We start from the raw sequence: 18,915 nt of genomic DNA, 5'->3' as shown, positions 1-18,915 counted from the left end.
TGGCTGCTCCGTCTGGGAATCCCTTTGGAATGGGTCAAGGTCTGGGTGGGCTTTGGCTCCGGGCTGGGTCTGGGGGGTGTCTGGGCAGCGTTGCCCTGTGCTGGCCCAGGTCCTGCAGTGACCCAGCACTTCAAGGGCACCCATGGGTGTCCCAGGGTCCAACCCCACCCAACCACCCGCCTGGGCAGGCGCTGGGGGATGGAGTTTGCTCCCACTGTGGTTCCCCGGGACAGGGGCTCGGACAATGCCAAGTCCTCAGAAGGCAAAGCTGGTGTTACCCACCTCTCCACCCTCCTCCTACTCGTTCCCAGCGTTACCATCCCGATCCCATCCCAGGGAGCCAGGCGAGTTTTGCCCTGGGTCTGGTTCCAGAGAGCCCAGTGTAGTGAGAGGGTTTAAGGTCCTTTCCACAGCCTTGCTGGGAGGGACTGATGGCCAGTTCCAGCACGGCCCCCTGGCCAGAGGGCTTTCACAGGGGGCTCTGCAGACCAGGGCAGTGGATGCTTTGTGTTGCCTCCCTTTAGGCTTTGGCTCCGTCTCTTCCTGCCCTGGGCAGGATGCAGGGACGGGAGGATTTGGTCCCAGCATTCAGGCCAGGTGTGATCTTGGGAACATCCATGGTCTTCCCTTTGGAGCTTGAGGCAGATGGGAGCTGTGGGCTTGTCCTGGCGCTCTGAGCAGCCAGGGGCTGAGCTGACACAGAGCTCCCAGCCAGCTCCATCCCATCCCAGGTGGGGACATGTCACCCTGTCTGCTGCCTCGAGCCAGTGTGGGCACAGCTCCTGCAGGACACGGATCGTAGGCACGGCCAGAGCGAGGGGAGTGCCCCTGGCTGGGCTCCGGGATTGCTTTAATCCAGGATAGCACTTCAGCATGTGCTTGGCTCCAGCACATCCCAGAGCATTTCCTGGGATCTTGGCCCCGGGAGCTGCTTTAGAGATGGACGGAGCAGCCGTGACCTCCCATGGGCTGGGTCACTCAACCCCCCCAAATCCAGCCCATGCCCCTCTCCCCGTCCCAAAGCAGCAGGAAGACGGGGCGATGCTTCTGCTCTGTTGCCTTTCAAAGAAGCATTTTAAAATAAGAATTTTTTTTTTCTGTTTGTTTGTTTGTTTTTAACCAAAAAGGAGAAGAAGAAAAAAAGTTTGCGTTGATGGGTATTAAAAAAAGTTAATAATAATAAACACTCAAATTTATTTCATATAATCCTAGAGTAAAGATTAAAAAAAAAATTAACTAGTTCAAATAGTAGATGCTATCCATATTGTTTAATCTATAGTAGATCCAAGTGATCCCAGACAGAGCAGAATGTAAAATAAACTTGTGAACACGATCATTGTTAACTTCCCCAGGAATTCCATCTTTTTTTGGTCCTATTTTTCTGTAGCAAACAAATAAACGACCAAAAGCCTAACAAAATAACGGCCACCGACTGGTACCTTCTGTCAATCAAAGTCCTGAAGTTATTTTTATAGAGGGGAAAAAAAAAAAAAAAAAGGGATCTAATAATATGTATTTTTTTAAAAAGATACGTTTGGGGTTTTATGTTGCTTTTTTAATAAAAATAGACAGATTTGGCTAGTCATGGAACAAAATAAGGAAGTTTTAGGCCATTAATTTTTTGCCTTATTCTGACTTCCAGCCTTGGGCTTGAAGTGGGAAATTGCAGAAAAATGTTAAAGTTGCTGTTACTTTCCTTGGACTGTTCTTGGTTTTTGAACTTCTCCAAGCACCAAAGGTGTGGGAGGGTCCCGGGACGGGCAGGTGGGCCTGTCCCGGGTGGGAAGGCGAAGGAAAGGAAGATTGGGTGATCTCCCCTCTGTAAGGTGATGGACAGAGCTCGAGGGCAGCGAGGTGCCGTGTGGAGGCTCTGCCCTTGCGCCGGGCAGGGACAGGGCACTAGGGTTGGTTTGTTCCCTCTTTGTTTTCTTTGTTTTTCTGGTTCTCTCTCACCCTGGTTGCCTCGCACCAGGAGATGCCGTGAGCCTCGGGACGAGCTCCTGCTTGGCACCTGGCACCTCCCAGGAGGCCAGGTTTGGTTTGTCGGGCGTTTCCTTACTCAGCCTCAAACCATCAGGCTCTAGCATTGGAGCTGCGGGTGAGGTGTTTGCAAAACTCCTGCTGGCCCCAGAGGTCCTTTCCGCAGCTGTGCCAAGCCATGGCATCCCTGATCTCACAGCTTTGCTTCCTGACGGCCGCCCCGACACTGTCCTGCTCGTGGCCGGGGGACACTCGTGGCACACAACTGGTTTTTGGCTGCGAAAACAAGGAGGAGGCTGAAGGTCACTCTTGGCCGGCACGGCGTGTTGGGCTGTGGCTGTATCCTGAGTCCCTGCAGTGCCAAGAGTGGGAGTGACGGCTCCCTGAGCTGGTGGGGTGCTGGGCTGGCCGGCGGGACCGTGCACGCCGGTGAAGTGTTCCGGCGATGGCAGATCCACTCTGGGCACTGCAGGGCAAGGTAGTGTAGCCCTGGCACTGGCGGTGGGGCAGGATGTGCCCCACACCCCTGCCAGCTGCTCCATGTGTCAGAGAGCCAGGCCAGCACTTCTCTCTGGAGCAATGGTGATGCTTTTCACAGCACCTCTTTACAGGATAGAACTCAGAGAGAAGTGACCAAGCGCCAGTGCCGTTGTTGGCAAAGCTGAGCGCCGCAAAGAAAACACGCGTGGAAGGTCGTTCCCTCTGGGTTTAGCCTTTGCTCCTGTCCTCTGTGTCGTGGCTCAGCCACAGCAAATTAAGGGATGCCCTGCAGCTCGGGAGCATTCACACAGATCCCAAAGCCTTCAAGGAGCGTGGTGGCCACCCTTCGCTCCCTGACGGCACCTGCTTCGGGCGGCCGGGGCAGCCGTAACCAGCATTCATCACTCAGCAAAGCCATGCAATAGGTCAGGACAGGAATGAAGACAGTTCTCATTCGGTTTCTGCATAGAAATAGCACTGTGAATCCAGGATCCCTGCCTGGGACCCTCCCGGCACATGGAGGCATTTTGTGAAGCAGGGCATGATGTCTCCTGCGCTTCCAGAGGGGTTCGTGCTTGGTGGAATCAAGCGCCTGGTCCTTCCCTGCCGGGGTGGCGAGGTGGCCTGTTTGCTCTTTCAGTTTTGTTTTACCTCATTTTTTTGTTTTATACTTGAAGAAGCGTCAGTGATGGACATTGTGCAGTGGTGCCCTGGACTGGAAAGCGGATGCACTTTATCGTCGCTTGTGTGGGTCCCATCCTGCCTCTGCCCCAGCAAGGTTTCCTTGGTGGCAGCAGAGCCAGGGTGGGCTGGTTCTTCCAAAACCCTTTTGAGGATGTTAGGGAGCAATCTCTGTGTTTTAGTGTGGATTTTCACATACTGTAGAAACTCGAAGTCACGTTCTGTTGTCAGTTGACCCGGTGAAAAATTCAGCTGGAATTGTGCTGGGCAGACTTGCCTGTGCCATGCCAGCGGGAGATGGCGGAGGTTGGGCAGCTTCTGCTTCTCTCCCGTGTGACTCCCCTGTTCCAGTGGGATTACTCTGCTGGAATCTGGAGTTGCCTCAGCCCTGGCAGGCTGCACCGTTCCCGCTGGATCTGCTCCAGCGTCACTTCAGGGCTGCTAATGGAGCAAATTGAAAGTCACCCCCAGTAAAATGACACTAATGTAAAATCTGGAGTTGGTCCACTGGTGTCTTTGCAGGGATATGAAAATGAAGCTCCCCTCTGACAGTGGCACTGGGTTGCTGATGGCAGGATGTGCTTTTTTGGGTTTGTGATGATGCTTTGGAAACAACTTACAGAGAAACGGAGTGAGGAGACGGAGCAGTGTGGTGAGGCCACGGAGATCTGCTCTTGGCTCCCAAAAGCTGGGTTGAAAGGTGCAGTCTCAGGCTGCTTTGCTCATCTGTGAAACCATTGGCATTCTTTTTTCCTTTTTCTTTATGCCTTTTGTCCAAGATAATCATAAAAAAAGAGGAAAAATAAAAAGACCAGGGGCTGGATCCTGTTTTGCAGTATGGGAATCAGTGTTAAGCAAACATGAAAGGTCATGGGCATGAGGGCTGGTGGATCCCAGACTGGCAGGTCTGATCGAGCTCCAGTCACTGCAGAGCCAGCTCTGATCCCAGCCCCAGGCAAGCCAGGGAAATCCCCAGGGATGCCCAGAGCAGCCTCAGGGCACCTGGCTGCACAGTCGGGAGCCTGTGGGGCTGCAGAGGATTTCCTCTGGCTCTGCCCTGGTATCAAAGAGATCTGGACTCCAGCTTGCTGCCCTCAGGACTCTGTCAGAGCAGCTCCAGCGGGATTTCCCCTGTGAGACACGAGCCAAGCCACAGGGTCCCGCCGCAGCTGCTCTCGCAGATACCCAGCCCTTCATGGCTTTGCTTGCCCAGCACTGCTCCCCCTCATCCTCACTCCAGGTCGCTGCACGAGTCGGTGCATCCGCTTTCCCTGGGATCCGGGCACTGTCGCTCCACGGTACTCCCGCCTCGCGCTGAGCCAGCGGCCACGGGGGTGGCCCGGAGATTCCCGGCCGTCCCGACCGCGTGGCCCTTCCATTTAAACTCCGCTCCCTGTTACGTTTGTGTTCGCTATTTTTTTTTTTATCAACCCCCCCCTCTTTTCTTTGAACGTCATAGGAAACCTGTAGTCGGGATTGTTACTATTGGAAACCGATCACATGTTCCATCCAGGTATTTTCATCTCTCCGGCGTTACGCAAAAATAAAGGCCTGAGAGAGAGATATAACCGAACATAGAAGTAGAGTTAGGCTCGTTGTCTGAGTTTTGAGGCATATAGTATAATGGGAGAAGGAAAAAAATTAAAATAAAATAAAATTAAAATGATGATGTTGCACAACTTGTAGAAAACAAAGAAGGGAAAGGGTTAATGTATTAAATGTGCTAAATTACATTAAGAACTTAATTTTATTAAAGTATTATTACTTAAGAAACTTGGTATCCGCTCTCGGTTTCTGTGTGTCCGTGCTTTGGGAGGGGGCAGGAGCAGTGGTTGGGAACAGGGCCCTGGGGGGCCGAGTTCTGGGGTGGTGGGGCCAGGCCTCCCTCTGCTACCCCTCCTGGGTCTCTCATCAGTCCTGTGCCTTTGGCAGCACTTCTCAGGGTTTGTTGGAGCATTTTGAGAGGGTGAGCCCCCTGCACCAGCTGCTGCTCCCAGTCCTGGTGCCAGCAGGTCCATGAGCCACCCTGTGCCACGTTTCACCCTTCCCACTTCTTCATCCCTGCAGAAACCACCTGAAAGCTGGAAAGCCTGGAACAAAACTGAGGTGCTGAGCCCAAAAATATGTCCACGAGCCTAAATGAACTCATCATCCCACACATCCACGCCCGTGCCTGGTTGATGGCACGTCCGAGGGCAGGAAGCCCCAAGGGATGTTTGGCTCAGCCCTGTCCCTCTGAGGAGCCCTTTGGAGCAGCATCCACCTCTCCTGCTGGCAGGGCTGACATCACCTCTTGGCACCACATTTTGGTGTGGGCAGATGGTGTGGGAGGGGGTGGCGCTTGGCAGCTCCAGCTGGTCTGTGTGTTGCCGTAACTGCCAGCTGGGGTGGGCACGGGGCAGAGCCCGGCCCATGGGGCGATGGCCACTGCTCACTTGGGGACAGTCCCCAGGTGTGGTCAGACCCAGGATGCAGCCAAGGATGGGGACAGTCCCCAGCTGTGATCAGACCCAGGATGGGTGCAGCTGCTCCCATGCCCGGTTTGTGCCCCACCACACTGCCCCTGTGCTGGCAGCATGATCCAACCTGCCCTTCTAAGCCTGAATTTCAAGCTCTCCTCTCCAGCCTCCCTGGAGGGCACCCCCTTGCCCAGGTTACAATCACAGCTTCCTCCCTGCCCTCCTCCTCCTCACCCTTCATCGCCTGGGGATGCTGCCCAGCTGCCCTGTGTGGTGCTGGCACCGCTCCTGCCTCAAGGAACTGCCCTGGCAGACAGAGAAAGAGCCTCAACAGCAGCTTTATTTGGGGATTTTGCCTCAATTCCTGTTTCATCAACAAATTGCACCCCAAGGTGAGAGGCTGGCCCAGATCCTGCCAACACAGTCAAGTGAGATGGGGTGATGGGGGGCAGCCACGGAGAGACAGAGACCCCCAGCACTGGTTCAGTGAGGACAGACTCTCCCACTTGCACCAGTCCTGATTGACACCTGCCAATGACGCCTGACAGGTTGGGCTCTGCCCAGTCTGTCCCAGCACCTTGGGAGGTGCCAGCTTGGGGGGTGGCTGCTGCCCTCCAGAGTGGTGACAGGGCCACTTTCACCCTGCGGGTCCAGCAGATGCTCCATCTAATGGCACCGTGTCCCCAGGCTGGGCCACGAGGGCAGTGGCCACCAGTGGCCAAACACTGGAGTGGGGCAGGGTCAACCTGTGCCAGGGGCTCCTGAGAGCGAGAGCTAAGGGGTCCCCCGTGCTGGCACTGGCCCCCACACGGGGAGCTGTGTGGAGGGACCATGTGCTTGCCCTCAGCACCCCATCCATGCCCTCGCCCTCAGCCCCCCAAAGCCCTGGGCCCCCTTTGTCCTCTCCTCGGGGCTCCCCAAAAGCCATGCCCCCCACCCGGAGTCCCTGCTCCCATCTCTTTCCGTGGAAGAGTCACAGCTTTTCCCTTTGCTGTGACGGTGCCTCGAGGGGGTCACAGCATGAAAACAGTGTCACAGCCCACCCCCCTGTCCCCAGCAGCACCCCAGGGGCACTCCCAGCCCTGGGTGCCACAGGGGCAGGGTTGGGTGCAACTGGCTGTGTCGCTGCTGCTTTCACTGGGCGGGACAAAGGTGCACTCGGTGTCCCCCTCCCCACCCACCCCGCGGGGCTGCACCCAGGGCGTCACCAAACAGGGACTCACCAAGTTCAGGCTTGTTCAGTGCCACCCAGTCACTCGGTGACCGTGCCTGCAGGGCTAGAGGCAGCAGGGACACAGGGGATGGCATGTCCCCAGCTATGGGGAGAGAGGGGAGACACCCTGATGCTTTGCCTACCCTCCCCCCACCATTTTTGTAGGTCCTACATAAATACAGGGCAGCGTGAGGTTGTGCACATCAAAAGCAGCTGCCAGCCCGCCCTGCTCAGGGGGCTGCAGGGAGCAAAGGCAGAGGGTGGGACACATGATGCCACCACGTGCTGGGCGGTGGGGGCAGCCCAGGGGCTCAGATGTTCTGGCAGCAGGGGGTCTGCCGGCCCTCCTGCTGCGTGGGCAGCACCCGGATGGGCTCGATGGTGGTGCTGGGGCCGAACTCCGACTCCGGCTGCCCAGTGATCTGCCTCTGGGACACGATGCGGTAGATCTCTGCCAGCAGGGAGAGGAAGGGAAGGGAAAAAACAATGCTTTAAGTATGTATGTCAGTGGGGGACCTGCCCCCTCCCCACACACACAGCTTCAGGGGTACAAATGCCCTCATCTCCCCATCCAGGGAGCAGGATTCCACCCCAAATCCCACCCAGGAGGACACAATGTCGAAAGCCACCCCTATCCCTGCCCCCACTCCCTTTCCTGGTTGCCCCTTACCCGAGAGGATGTTGTGGAAAGCCGTCTCCACGTTGGTGGAGTCCAGAGCAGACGTCTCAAGGAAGGACAGCCCGTTCTTCTCTGCAAGGACAGGGCGAGCTCAGACGGGTCCCGTGAGCTCCAGCCAGATGGGATGGGATGGGATGGGATGGGATGGGATGGGATGGGATGGGATGGGATGGGATGGGATGGGATGGGATGGGATGGGATGGGATGGGATGGGATGGGGGAGGATACCTGCGAAGCTCCTGGCCTCGTCGGTGGGCACGGCCCGCAGGTGCCGCAGGTCGCTCTTGTTGCCCACCAGCATGATGACGATGTTGGCGTCAGCGTGGTCCTGCAGCTCCTTCAGCCAGCGCTCGGCGTTCTCGTACGTCAGGTACTTGGCGATGTCGTAGACGAGCAGAGCTCCCACGGCCCCCCGGTAGTACCTGGGGGACAGCGAGGGGATGGGGTCACAGCAGGGCCCAGGGGTGAGGGCCATGGGTGGGGGAGCAAAGGCAACTCACGCTGAGGTGATGGCTCGGTACCGCTCCTGCCCCGCCGTGTCCCAGATCTGAGCCTTCACCGTCTTGTTGTCCACCTGGATGCTCCTCGTGGCAAATTCCACCCCGATGGTGCTCTTGCTCTCCAGGTTGAACTCGTTGCGGGTGAAGCGTGACAAGAGGTTGCTCTTCCCCACCCCGGAGTCCCCGATGAGCACAACTTGGGGGGGGAGGGGGGACACAAGCACAGCGTCAGCTCCCCTGGACACCCAGCAAAGGCACCCGTCCCACAGCCTGGTAGGGACAGGGATCTCCCCACCTGTCCCACTCTGGACCCCACTTCTATCTCCCTCAGGAGAAGCTGCTGGGTGAGGGGCAAAGCAGAGCAGGATCAGACACCTCCACTCCTCCTGGTAGCATCACTACTGTCCATAAATACCCTTTAAGTAAATTCCTGCCATCAGTGGGAAGTTGCCAGGGGTTTCTGTCCCAGACCTGGGGACAGGAAGGTGTTGTATGCACTGATGTACCCAAAAGGGGTAGAAAACCAGGGTGAGGACCTGTGTAGGAACAGCCAGGCCAGAGGGCAGGCAGAGCTGGGGCTCCTCGTTCCCACCCTCTGTGGCCTCCCACCCTGAGGGCACACAGGAGGACTTAAAGGTCTGAAAGGAAGCATCCTCTTCCTCCTCCTCCTCCACTGCTGCTGGTCCAGCCCCTGAGCTGGTAATTCCCTGGGTGTGGGTTAAGTGCATTTTCTGCCTGTCCCAGATCTGGCCTGTTCTGGTAAAACCTGGTGCAACAGGCTCTGGGGAGCTTTATCACACACCTCCCCCATCAAGTTTGTTGAGTTTATGACTCAACAGGTTGTTGGTTTTTTTTTTTAATTTATTTTTAATTCCCTCGCTGCCAACCCTGTCCTTTCCCCAGGTTCACTCAGACACTTCACTCTGCCCACCCTGTGGGACACTTCTCCCCACCATGGTCAGACAACAGCTGAGGTCATGACCATGCAGTGACCACGATGGGGAGGACACCAGAGCAGTAGCACCAGCAAGGGACCACCAGGATGCTGTACCACTGCAGGAGCTACAGCAAGGCACAGCTACACTCAGCCAAGGCTCAGCAGACACCATCCCCCAAGCACGTTGCTCCATGTCCTGAATAATCCCTGCCCACCAGCTCCAGATCACAGATATGGATCCCTTGCATGAACTGGGGTGCAGCACCTTCAACAGTGCAGCCACTCCCTTGCCAAAACCCTTGGTGAAGAGCAGCCAGCAAACACTTTGGCTCCAGGAAGCCCAGCAGCACATGGAGCAGGTCCCTGGGGTCACCAAGGACAGCTGGAAAGCACCTGAGCCTCACTGGCAATCACTGTGTCAGGACAGCCAGTGACAGAGGGAAGGGCAGCTCCTCCACAGCAGCACGGAACAGTTTGGGTGGATGGGACTTTAAAGCCCATCTTGTCCCATCCCCCATCAGGGACAGGGACATCTTACCCTAGAGCAAGTTGCTTCAACCCTTATCCAACCCAGCCTTGGACACTTCCAGGGATGGGGCAGCTACAGCTTCTCTGGGCAACTTGTGCCAGGGCCTCCCCACCCTCACAGGGAAGGATTTCTTCCCAATATCCCATCTAATCCTGCCCTCTGGCAGTGGGAAGCCATTTCCCCCTTGTCCTGTCCCTCCAGGCCCTTGTCCCAAGTCCCTCTCCAGCTCTCTTGGAGCTCCTTTAGGCCCTGGAAGGGGCTCTCAGGTCTCCCTGGAGCTTTCTCTTCTCCAGATTTCACCCCCCCAGCTCTCCCAGGCTGTCTGCAGAGCAGAGGGGCTCCAGCACTTGGAGCAGCTCCATGGGCTTGCCTGGACTCACTCCAGCAGCTCCACATCCTTCCTGTGCTGGGGCCCCAGGGCTGGAGGCAGCTCTGCAGGGGAGCAGAGGGGCAGAATCCCTGCCTTGCCCTGCTGCCCATGCTGGGGGATGTGCCCAGGACAGCACTGGCTTCTCAGCTGCTGCCCACTGCATGCAGGTCTGGGAGGACCGTGACAGTCTGGAATACTCTGGACCAGCCGACAGGAAAATGCAGGCCAGTGATGAACCAGGCTCGTTAACGCTTCCTGAGCCTCGAAGCTTTGATCTGGGCTCAGTCCTTAACCAAAGGGAAGTTGCTGCTTCCCCAGCTAAACTCCCAACTGCAACTCCCCGGCTGCCACCCCCACCCTGGCAGTGCCGTGAGGCTCCAGAGGGCTTTGGACCACACAGGGGAAGGGGTGGGTGGGCAGGGTCCTGCAACCTCCAGGGGAAATGTGCTGAGCCCCATCCTCCTGAGCCTGAAGGGCACGAGGGGCTGGAGCAGCAAAAGCATTTGACACTATCCATCCTCGCCTCCGAACGCACATCCTGCGAGCACCGGTGAATGTCCTCAGCATGGCACGGCGGGTCCCACTGCAGGGGGGATGGAAACAGCCTGTACCTCCACACAGGGCCCCAGGGAAGGCTCCCAGAGGCAGCCATGCCCATCCTGAGCCCCTCCAGCAGCGTCAGGGCCTTCCCACAAGCACAGATGGAACGAGCATGGTGCTTCACAGCAGCTGATGCTCCCGTGTCAGTGAAACCTGGAGTAACGCTGCTTTCCAGCCGTGGTCACATCCCTTCTCTCAGGGGAGAAGTTGAGCTGCTGGAGCCCAGGAGCACTGGCCCAGCCGCATGTCCCTGGACACAGGGAATGGACAGGCACAGGAGGACCACGAGCCAGAGCCCCCTCAGAGCTGTGCAGCCTGGGGAGCTCCTGCCTGGGTGCCTCACTCAAAGCACCACCCAGCATCAGAGTTTCCCCCTTCACCAGGTCCTAGAATAACTCCAGGGAGGAGGATTTTCCTGGGCAGAGGCCAGGGGAGGTGTGTGAGGAGCCGGGGGGCACTGGCGTGTCGCTGGCTGGAATTACGTCGTGTCGGTGGCTGGAATTACTCGGGGCCGTTCGGGCAAGGCTGTGTGGGCAGGCTGAGTCACTCAGGGCCGCCCCACGGTGAGCTCACGCCCCGGATTTTACGGCTCGGGAGGTTGTGGCGTTGCTAAGATGTCCCCTGGCTTTGCCAAGCACCCGCTCTGGCCCAAAATGTCCCCTTGCTTCACCAGCATCTGCTCCGGCCACAGCAGGATGGTAGGGAAGCCTGGCATGCCCGGGGATGGGGATGCTCCACAGGGTTGCTGGGCTCCCACAGCCAGGAGTGCCAACACTGTGTCTCCAAGGGCCAGTCCCTGTCCCCCCTGTGCACATTGGAGGTGTCCCACCAGGACCAGCACCAGGAAGGACAATCCCAGATCCCAGGATCTTTCCCCTCCACCGATGCCGGGGGCAGCACAGCTTTCCCCCTCCTGGGGTTTCTCACTCAGCCCCTAGACATGCTCCCCACAACAGCCCCGCAGAGGAGAGCAGTCCCAGGCGCTCAGGGGCCAGCACAGCACCCACAGAGCCCCACAGACCAGCCTTGCCAACCGCCCCTAGGGACCAGCACCCTGCCACAGCCACGGCCACCCCTCCTATGACTGTGCTCTCAAGCCAGGGCTCCAGCCTCCTTCCACATCAGTAACGAGCTGCTGTAATTAGCACCAGGACCACAAACCACCAGCCCCGCTCTGAGCAAACCCTCAGACCGTGGCAGCGTTTCAAGCCCAGTCCCACCACTCCCCACCCCCTGCCCAGCACAGGGCAGCACCAAAACAAGCCCACACTGCTGGTCCCCAGCACTGGGAACTGGGTGTTATATCCCAGTACAAGCCCCAGCTTCCAGCCCCATCCCAAGGGTGCTGCACGGAGCCAGCCCTGCCGGCAGAAGGCTGAGACCGGCACAGCTCATTGCAGGCACGGCCGGCACAGCACGGGCAGGACACCCACCTTTGAAGAGGTAATCGTACTCATCGTCCTTGCCCCGCATCTCGCCCAGCACGGTAGTCCCACTCCCACTGGGCCAGCTGGGATTTCCGGGCCTTATCCAGCCCCGGCAGGACCTATCCCCTGCCCCTCATTGGTGGCCACAGCCCTTCCTGCTCCACACCCATTGGCGGCTGGGGCTGCCCGTCATAGCCCAGGTGTGCTCACCTGGGCCAGGTAAGGGGGGGGGGGCAGGTTCTGCGCGGCAGCAGGGACAGGCTACCACCTGTGTGTGCCCCTGATAGGGACAGTGATGGCCACGCACTCCACGCAGAACCGTGGCTGGGACAGGGACCTGGGCAGGGCACGTCTGGCACCGTGCAAAGGGAAAGTGAGTGAAGACACGGAGAATCCAGCAGGAATTTCCAAGGGGTTTTGGATAACTGGCGGAGGCTGCATCATCCTTTGGACTGATGAAGTCCAAACGGGGGATGTGGACTGGGAAAAGCTGCTTGGGGAGGGGCTGCAAGGGGAGCATGGCATCAGGGTGGGAGGAGGCACGGGGGGCCCATGGCATCAGGGTGGGAGGGGGCACGGGGGGCCATGGCATCAGGTGGGAGGGGGCACAGGGGGCCAGGGCATCCAGCTGTGCTGCTCTGGAGGCCACTGTGTCCAGCACATTATGAAGGCGGGGACCCAGGGAGTCGACCACAAACATGCAGGAATTCCAGCTCAGCAAACCTGCATTTCACAAGTCCTTTAATGATTGTGTCACCCCTGCCCTGGACACAGAGCTGTTCCTGGCCCTGCACTGGGTCCTGTCCCACCATGCAGACAAAAGGGACCTTCACGTGGTCCTGCTGTCACACTCGCCCCATGTTTGGGATGGGACAGAAGGGAGCCAAGGGCTGAGTGCTGCCACTCACTCCTTAGGGCTTGGCTCAACTCCAGGGCAGTCCCTGGCAGGATGGGCACCCGTGGGTCAGCCACATCCCCAGCGTGTGGCACAGGAGCAACTCCAGGGCCAGAGGCAATCTGAGAGGCTCCTGTTGCTGGCATGAGCCTGGCCAGGACCTGCTGGCTCCTTCCCCAGCAGTGCCTTGGAGGTATCCCGGTCCTCTGTCCCACAAGTCCAGAGGGACTGAGGCAGTGCATGATGGTGGTGATACTAATCAGGGCCCGGCAAAAACACAACAGAGAGAGAAGAGCTCCCAGCACTGGTGCTTCTCACCATTTATGGCAGAATTTGTCCCCTGTGTGGGCTGCTGGTCCCCACTGCACCAGGACAGGGGTGGCACTGCAGGCAGCACAGCCTGTGCTGGTAGCCAGAGGCAGACCCAGCTCTACGCCACTGGCACGTCCAAGGGCTGTGGGGTGCCCTGGGAGCTTCCCAGGGTGCCCAGGGCTCAGAGGGCCACACAGCATGGGCGCCTCTCCTCCTGTGCTGGGGCCGTGCTTGCAGGGCTCTCGCTGGCAAGTGACACCGTGTTGCTTTGGCTGCTCCTCTGCTTCTGTTTCTGCACTTTGTGGAAGATCTCTGTAAAAGAAGAGGTGCTGGGGGTTCTGAGTGTCAGCCCAGGCCCCTGGGGAAGCAGGGACAGCCTCAAGCCTGCAGCCCCTGCTGCTCACCCATGGCTCTCCTTCCCTCTCTGCAGCAGAGGGGTGAGTTGAAGGGTGACAAAGGAGCAGCTCTGCCAGGTTGCATCCCTGTGGCACCAGGGAAACACCCTGTGCTTGGGCAATTTCCTCTTACCCAATTTGGGATTAGTGATTCGCCCTGTGCCGGGGCTGGTAGCTCACTGGGCCAGGCTGTCTCAGCACAGCCCGGCACAGCATGGCACAGCACAGCGTGGCTTGGCATGGCACGGCACGCCTGGCTGCCCTGGTGCTGCTGGCTGCCCTTCCCAGAGAGCTGCTCCTGCACAAGCCAAGAATCACCCCCTCCATCCCTATCTCCCCAGGTCCCCGTGGCCAGTTCAGCAGGGTGCTGGAGACGTTGAGTCAGGAGCCAAGACAACAGGAAGGGGACTACAGATTATGGGGGAGAAGGAGCCCCTGGGGCTCCAGGAATGCCCAGGGGCCGTGAGAACAAAGCCCCGGGTGTGGGGAGCGAAACGCCCAGCACCAAAGGCTGGAAACCAAACCAGCCAGAAAGACAACACCGAAACCAGCCCCAAAGAGCTCAGGTAGGGCAGGGCAGAGGAGAGAAGCTCTGCACATCCTTTGCCCAGCACTGCATCCCTGAGAAAGGCCCCTGCAGTGGCCCAGGACCCTGCTGCACCATGGCACCGGTGCCCGTACCCCTCAGGATGGTCTCGAATGCCTGCTCGACGTTGGTGGAGTCCAGCGCTGAGGTCTCCACAAACAGTAGCCCTTTGTTTTCTGCAAGTAGAGGAGCCCCCTGAGACAATGCAGGCCTCAGAGAGGGCACGGCTCCACTCTAGAGCCCCTGTAGAGGTGTTCAGGTGCCTGCACTGGTGCAGGTCGCTACTGTCGGGGGGGTTCCCAAGCCCCCAGCCCCTGTGGCAGGGTGCCAGCCTGTACCTGCAAACATTTTTGCCTCCTCCATTGGCACCTCCCGAGCCTGCGCGAGGTCGGTCTTGTTCCCCACCAGCATGACAACAATGCTGGCCTCGGCGTGGTCGTAGAGCTCCTTCAGCCAGCGGTCCACCACGTCGTACGTCTGGTGCTTGGTGATGTCAAACACGACCAGGGCACCCACGGCCCCCCGGTAATACCTGTGGCAGAACCCCACCATCACCCCACGCTCCGGACATCCCCCTCAGCATCACCCCCCAGGCCCCAGAGGGGCCCGGATCCTGGGCATCCCGTCCTTACGCCGATGTGATGGCACGGTACCGCTCCAGCCCGGCGGTGTCCCAGATCTGAGCCTTCACCACAGCGTCTCCCACCAGGATTGTGCGGGTGGAGAACTCCACGCCGATGGTGGTGCGGCTGTCGTGGTTGAACTCGTTGCGGGTGAAGCGGGAGAGCAGGTTGGTTTTGCCCACTCCGGACTCCCCGATCAGGACGACTGTGGGAGGAAGGAGAAATCCCACTGGACTGCCTCCCTACTGGCCTTGGCTGCATGAGCATCACTCATTGCCCAGTGACCCCAGACTGGGCAGGTGTGTGGACTTAACACCCAGTGTGTTTGCTCCCTCAGCAAACTGGGGTCTGTCCCTGTGCCACGAGCTCTCAGCCTCTCGAGTGTGGCTGAGCCCCCTCAGCACAGCCCAGCCATGCTCCCCATCTGCTGGTGCAGTCCCAGAGCCATTCACAAGGGTCACCAGGCTCTGGGCAGCAGGAGCAGGGTGAGGATGCTGGTGGGCCCTGGGTCACCCTGTTGCAGTGGGCACCCAGGATGAGTGGCACACCAGAGCCTGTCCCATCTCTGCTTGCCCAAGGGGAGCTCTGAGCCCCTGTGGGGTCTGGCCAGTAGCACCCAGCAGAGACACAGGATGCCAGGGCCCTGTGCCTGAGGAGCTCAGGTTGGAAGGTGTGAGGCTGTGCCCCTGTTTCTGCAGCCTAGGCTTGATGCCCATGTCCTCTGCATGTGCCACTGCCCTGGTCACCACAGCAGAATGACTTTTCAATGCCTGCTACTCACGGGGGTTATGGCCCACACAACATTTATGTCTCACATGCTCAACCTCAGCTGTCACAGTCCCTTACACCTCACACCAGCAATCCACCCAGCACCCCACCTGAAGCCTTGGGGTGTGTGGATCTCCCCATGACTCCGTGGATCCCAACACCGCTTGTCAGCCCTGGCGTCGCTGCTGTCAGCTGGGGACATGGCCAAGGCCGGTGCCTGCTCCCCAATTCCCTGACCCTTTGCAGCTCCCCCATCACAGCTGCGGGGACAGTCAACAACGTCCCGGTTCAGGACACAGCAGCCCTGGGGAGAAGCCGCCCCAGTTCCCTCCCCGCAGTCCCGGCCTCCTGCTCCATCCCTTTGGGGGAAGAAGGGGGCTCGCACCGAGCGCAGGACTCACCCTTGAAGACAAAGTTATAATCCTCCTCGGCGCTGCCCATATCGCCCCGGCTGCCGCCCGCCCTCGCGGGGCCAGCGCTGGGTTTCCTCCTCGCCGCTGCCAAGCCTCGAGCAGACGGCGGGGCGGGCCGAGCTCCCGGAGGCGCCGAGGGAGGAGACGGAGCGGGCAAAGGTTCCTCTCCGTCGGGGAGCGGGTGGGAGAAGCGAGGGGGGTCCGGTGGGGCGCGAAGGGTGGCGGTGGCGGCGGCGGGGCCGGCCGGGGTTGGCAGCGCAGCGCGGCCCCTGGCTCGAGGGGTGGGACCGGGTGTCGCAGCGCAGGTTGGGCAGGTAGTGTCACCTCTGGGACCGTCACGGGGCGGCCGGAGGAGGAGCCGGGGCCTGATCCTGCCCGAGCGCGGGGCAGGCTGGGGCAGCGAGGGCAGCGGGAACAGGATGGTCAGCACGGGCAGTGAGGGGTGCGAGGGCAGCGTGGGCAGCGAGGGGGGCGAGGGCAGCCGTGCACGAACAGAGCCCCCTCCCTCCCCAGCCAAGCTCCTGCCGGCTCTGAACGTTCCCTCGCCTCTGCTGCCATCGTGTGAAAGTCGGGAAAACTGGGATGGAAAAGAGCCCCCGCTGCCCCCGCTGCCCCAGAGCAGCTGGGCAGGGCTGGGCGGGGGGATCTCTTGTACCTCTCCCCCTTGACACCAGCCCCATTTTTCCCTTGGGTATCGGCTCACTGCAGAGCAACAGGAACCCCAAATCACTGCCCATGCCCCCCCCAGCCCAGCCGGGATGCTTTCCTCCACCAGCTCCCCCTTTTATTCACAACAGACACAAGCATCAGACACATTTTTATTACCCCCAGCTTTTGTGCTTCCCCCACCTCATTTTTAAGGCCACACCAGAGCTCTGGGATGCCCACGGGGCCGCTCACCGTCCACCCATGACAGTGATGGCAGCACCTCCGAGCTCTCCTCTGCCCTGCTCAGGATGCGGCCACCTGTGTGAGTGGCTCCTCCAGGTACTGCACCAGCGCCTGCGCCTGCAAGCGGAGAGCAGAGTGAGCTGTGCCCAGGGGGGTTTTGCCACCTTTGTGCCCGCTGCCCACGTGCTTGTTGCAATTTATATTTCAGTTTAGAGCCTTAAAAAGGTGTGGTGTGGTGCCTGGGTGGGCATGGGGGACAGAGGAGCCTCTGCAAGGAGGAAAGAGGCATCCCAGGCACAGCAGCTTCCTCCATCCCTCCCATCCCCATCCTCAACAGCTCTTTCCCCCACCACAGCAGGGACTCAGCCCTGCGGCTCCCCCCCCAGCCCCCTCCCCACCAGCATTACCTTGGCCTTCAGCATCCCAAATCCCACTGTTTCCTTGGCATACATGCAGAGCAGCAGGTTTGCCACCCGTGTGATGGCCACTCGCCCCTCCTGCCCAGGGAGAAACAGCAATCTGTCACATCCCAGCTTGGCCCGGACCATGGGCAGGGTCCCGGGGGACCCCCAGCACCCCAGGGAGGGGAGGGTAACCCCCAGCCCCACGTACCATGCAGTCCATGAGGATGAATTTGAGGTTGTCCTCGTTGAACGCCTGGTGCCCGTTCTTGTCGTAGGCCACCCAGATGTTGCTGGCGATGGCTGCAGTGACCCTGGCATCGGTGTCCCCGTAGCCAGAGTAGGCCAGCAAGGACCCCTCATTGTTCAGGAGCCTGGAATGACATGGGGGGGTGAACTGGTGCCTCTAAACCCCGTGGGGCACCAGACCCCACTGCAGTGCCAGGGGCAGAGTGAAGCCCTGCCCAGTCCCGAGTGCTGCTCCCTGGACACCCCCCCTTTGCAGGGATTTGGGTGGGTGGGGGGGGGGGTTCAAAGCCAAGAAGCTCTTGGGTGGCCCCAGGCCCAAGCAGGGCTTGGGTGGCTGTGTCTGTTGAAGCACAAGCCTGGTGGGCAAACCCTGTGCACTGTGCATTGCCCTGGCACAGTGCACGGGGACCACAACACTGCACACCCCCGTGTCAGGCACAGCCCCAGCACTGCCCATAGCCCAGGACCATGCAGGGTGTGTGGCCCCAGCCCCAGGCATGCCCCTGGCAGGGCCCCTCACCCTCCTGAGCCAGGACAGGGAGCATCCCTGGGCAGGGGCAGGGATAGGCAGCACCCCAGGCAGGGACAGGAGCAGGGGTGGGGAGCATCCCTGGGAAGGGACTGGAGCAAGGGCTGGGGGCAGGAGCAAGGACAAGCAGCACCCCTGGGCAGGGCCTGAGAGTATCCCCAGGGCAGGAGCAGGGACAGAGGATGGGGCAAGAACAGGGGCAGGAGCAAGGGCAGGCAGCATCCCCAGGCTGGGGAGGCATCTCTGGGCAGGGGAAGCAGCATTCTCAGGGCAGGGCTGGGGCTAGGGCTGGGGCTGGGGCAGGAGCAAGGGAAGGCAGCAACCCTGGGCAGGAGCAAGGGCAGGGGTAGGGGCAGGAGCAAGGGCAAGCAGCATCCCTGGGCAGGGCCTGGGGGGAAGCAGGGACAGGGGATGCGACAGGAGCAAGGGCAGGCGGCATCCCCAGGCTGGGGAGGCATCTCCGGGCAGGGGAAGCAGCATTCCCAGGGCAAGGCGAGGGCAGGGGCCGGGTGCATCCCCCGGGGCAGAAGCAGGAACAGGAACAAGGGAAGGCAACACCCCCGGCCAGGGGCAGGGGCAGCATCCCCCCCTTTCGCACCGCCCGCCCGGCGGTCCCCGCCGCAGCCCCCGTGCGGGGGGCGGGGGGGAAGCCGCCCCGCTCCCGCAGCGCCCCCCGCACTCACAGCGTGCTCTGGACGCCGCCGGTGTTGGCCTGGCTGAGCACCTGCGTCAGGGCCTTGGGCCGCAGCATGGCCGCCCCGGCTGCGCGGGCGGGGCCGGCGCGGGGCGGGCGCGGGGCCGCGCCGCGCCCGGAGCATCCCGGGGGCTGTAGTTCCGGGCCGGGCCCGGACCCCCGGGGGGGCCTCGGCAGCGGGAGGGGACACGGCGCGGGTGTGGGAGCGCGGTGACACCGCGGGGTTGCGGGATGGAGACGAGTACTAATGGGGGGGTCATTGGGGGCACCGGGGGGCCACTGCGGGCAGCACCCCCTGCCCACT

General features: G+C 60.3%; 3 protein-coding genes across 3 annotated transcripts; all 3 read right to left on the bottom strand.

Moving 5' to 3' along the window:
• Window positions 1-6,869: 6,869 nt before the first annotated feature.
• LOC126646461 (ras-related protein Rab-11A-like) lies at window positions 6,870-11,948 on the bottom strand. Its single transcript, XM_050327826.1, has 5 exons — window positions 11,862-11,948; window positions 7,993-8,188; window positions 7,721-7,914; window positions 7,484-7,564; window positions 6,870-7,264 (listed from the first exon to the last, which is right to left on the bottom strand). Exons 1-5 carry the CDS (start codon window positions 11,899-11,901, stop codon window positions 7,125-7,127), a joined length of 651 nt encoding a protein of 216 aa, XP_050183783.1. The 5' UTR covers window positions 11,902-11,948; the 3' UTR covers window positions 6,870-7,124.
• A 649-nt stretch (window positions 11,949-12,597) lies between these two features.
• On the bottom strand, window positions 12,598-16,521 carry RAB25 (RAB25, member RAS oncogene family). Its single transcript, XM_050328018.1, has 5 exons — window positions 15,836-16,521; window positions 14,676-14,871; window positions 14,382-14,575; window positions 14,139-14,219; window positions 12,598-13,374 (listed from the first exon to the last, which is right to left on the bottom strand). Exons 1-5 carry the CDS (start codon window positions 15,873-15,875, stop codon window positions 13,244-13,246), a joined length of 642 nt encoding a protein of 213 aa, XP_050183975.1. The 5' UTR covers window positions 15,876-16,521; the 3' UTR covers window positions 12,598-13,243.
• Window positions 16,522-16,651: 130 nt separating this feature from the next.
• Window positions 16,652-18,762, bottom strand: LAMTOR2 (late endosomal/lysosomal adaptor, MAPK and MTOR activator 2). Its single transcript, XM_050328019.1, has 4 exons — window positions 18,601-18,762; window positions 17,351-17,513; window positions 17,146-17,235; window positions 16,652-16,855 (listed from the first exon to the last, which is right to left on the bottom strand). Exons 1-4 carry the CDS (start codon window positions 18,666-18,668, stop codon window positions 16,799-16,801), a joined length of 378 nt encoding a protein of 125 aa, XP_050183976.1. The 5' UTR covers window positions 18,669-18,762; the 3' UTR covers window positions 16,652-16,798.
• Between the last annotated feature and the right edge of the window lie 153 nt (window positions 18,763-18,915).

The sequence above is a fragment of the Myiozetetes cayanensis genome, unplaced genomic scaffold, assembly GCF_022539395.1.
Source record: "Myiozetetes cayanensis isolate MyiCay16 unplaced genomic scaffold, myiCay2020 scf35, whole genome shotgun sequence".
Lineage (NCBI taxonomy): Eukaryota > Metazoa > Chordata > Aves > Passeriformes > Tyrannidae > Myiozetetes > Myiozetetes cayanensis.
The sequence above is the reverse complement of the archived record's forward strand: the minus strand, read 5'-3'. Positions and strand labels throughout refer to the sequence as shown.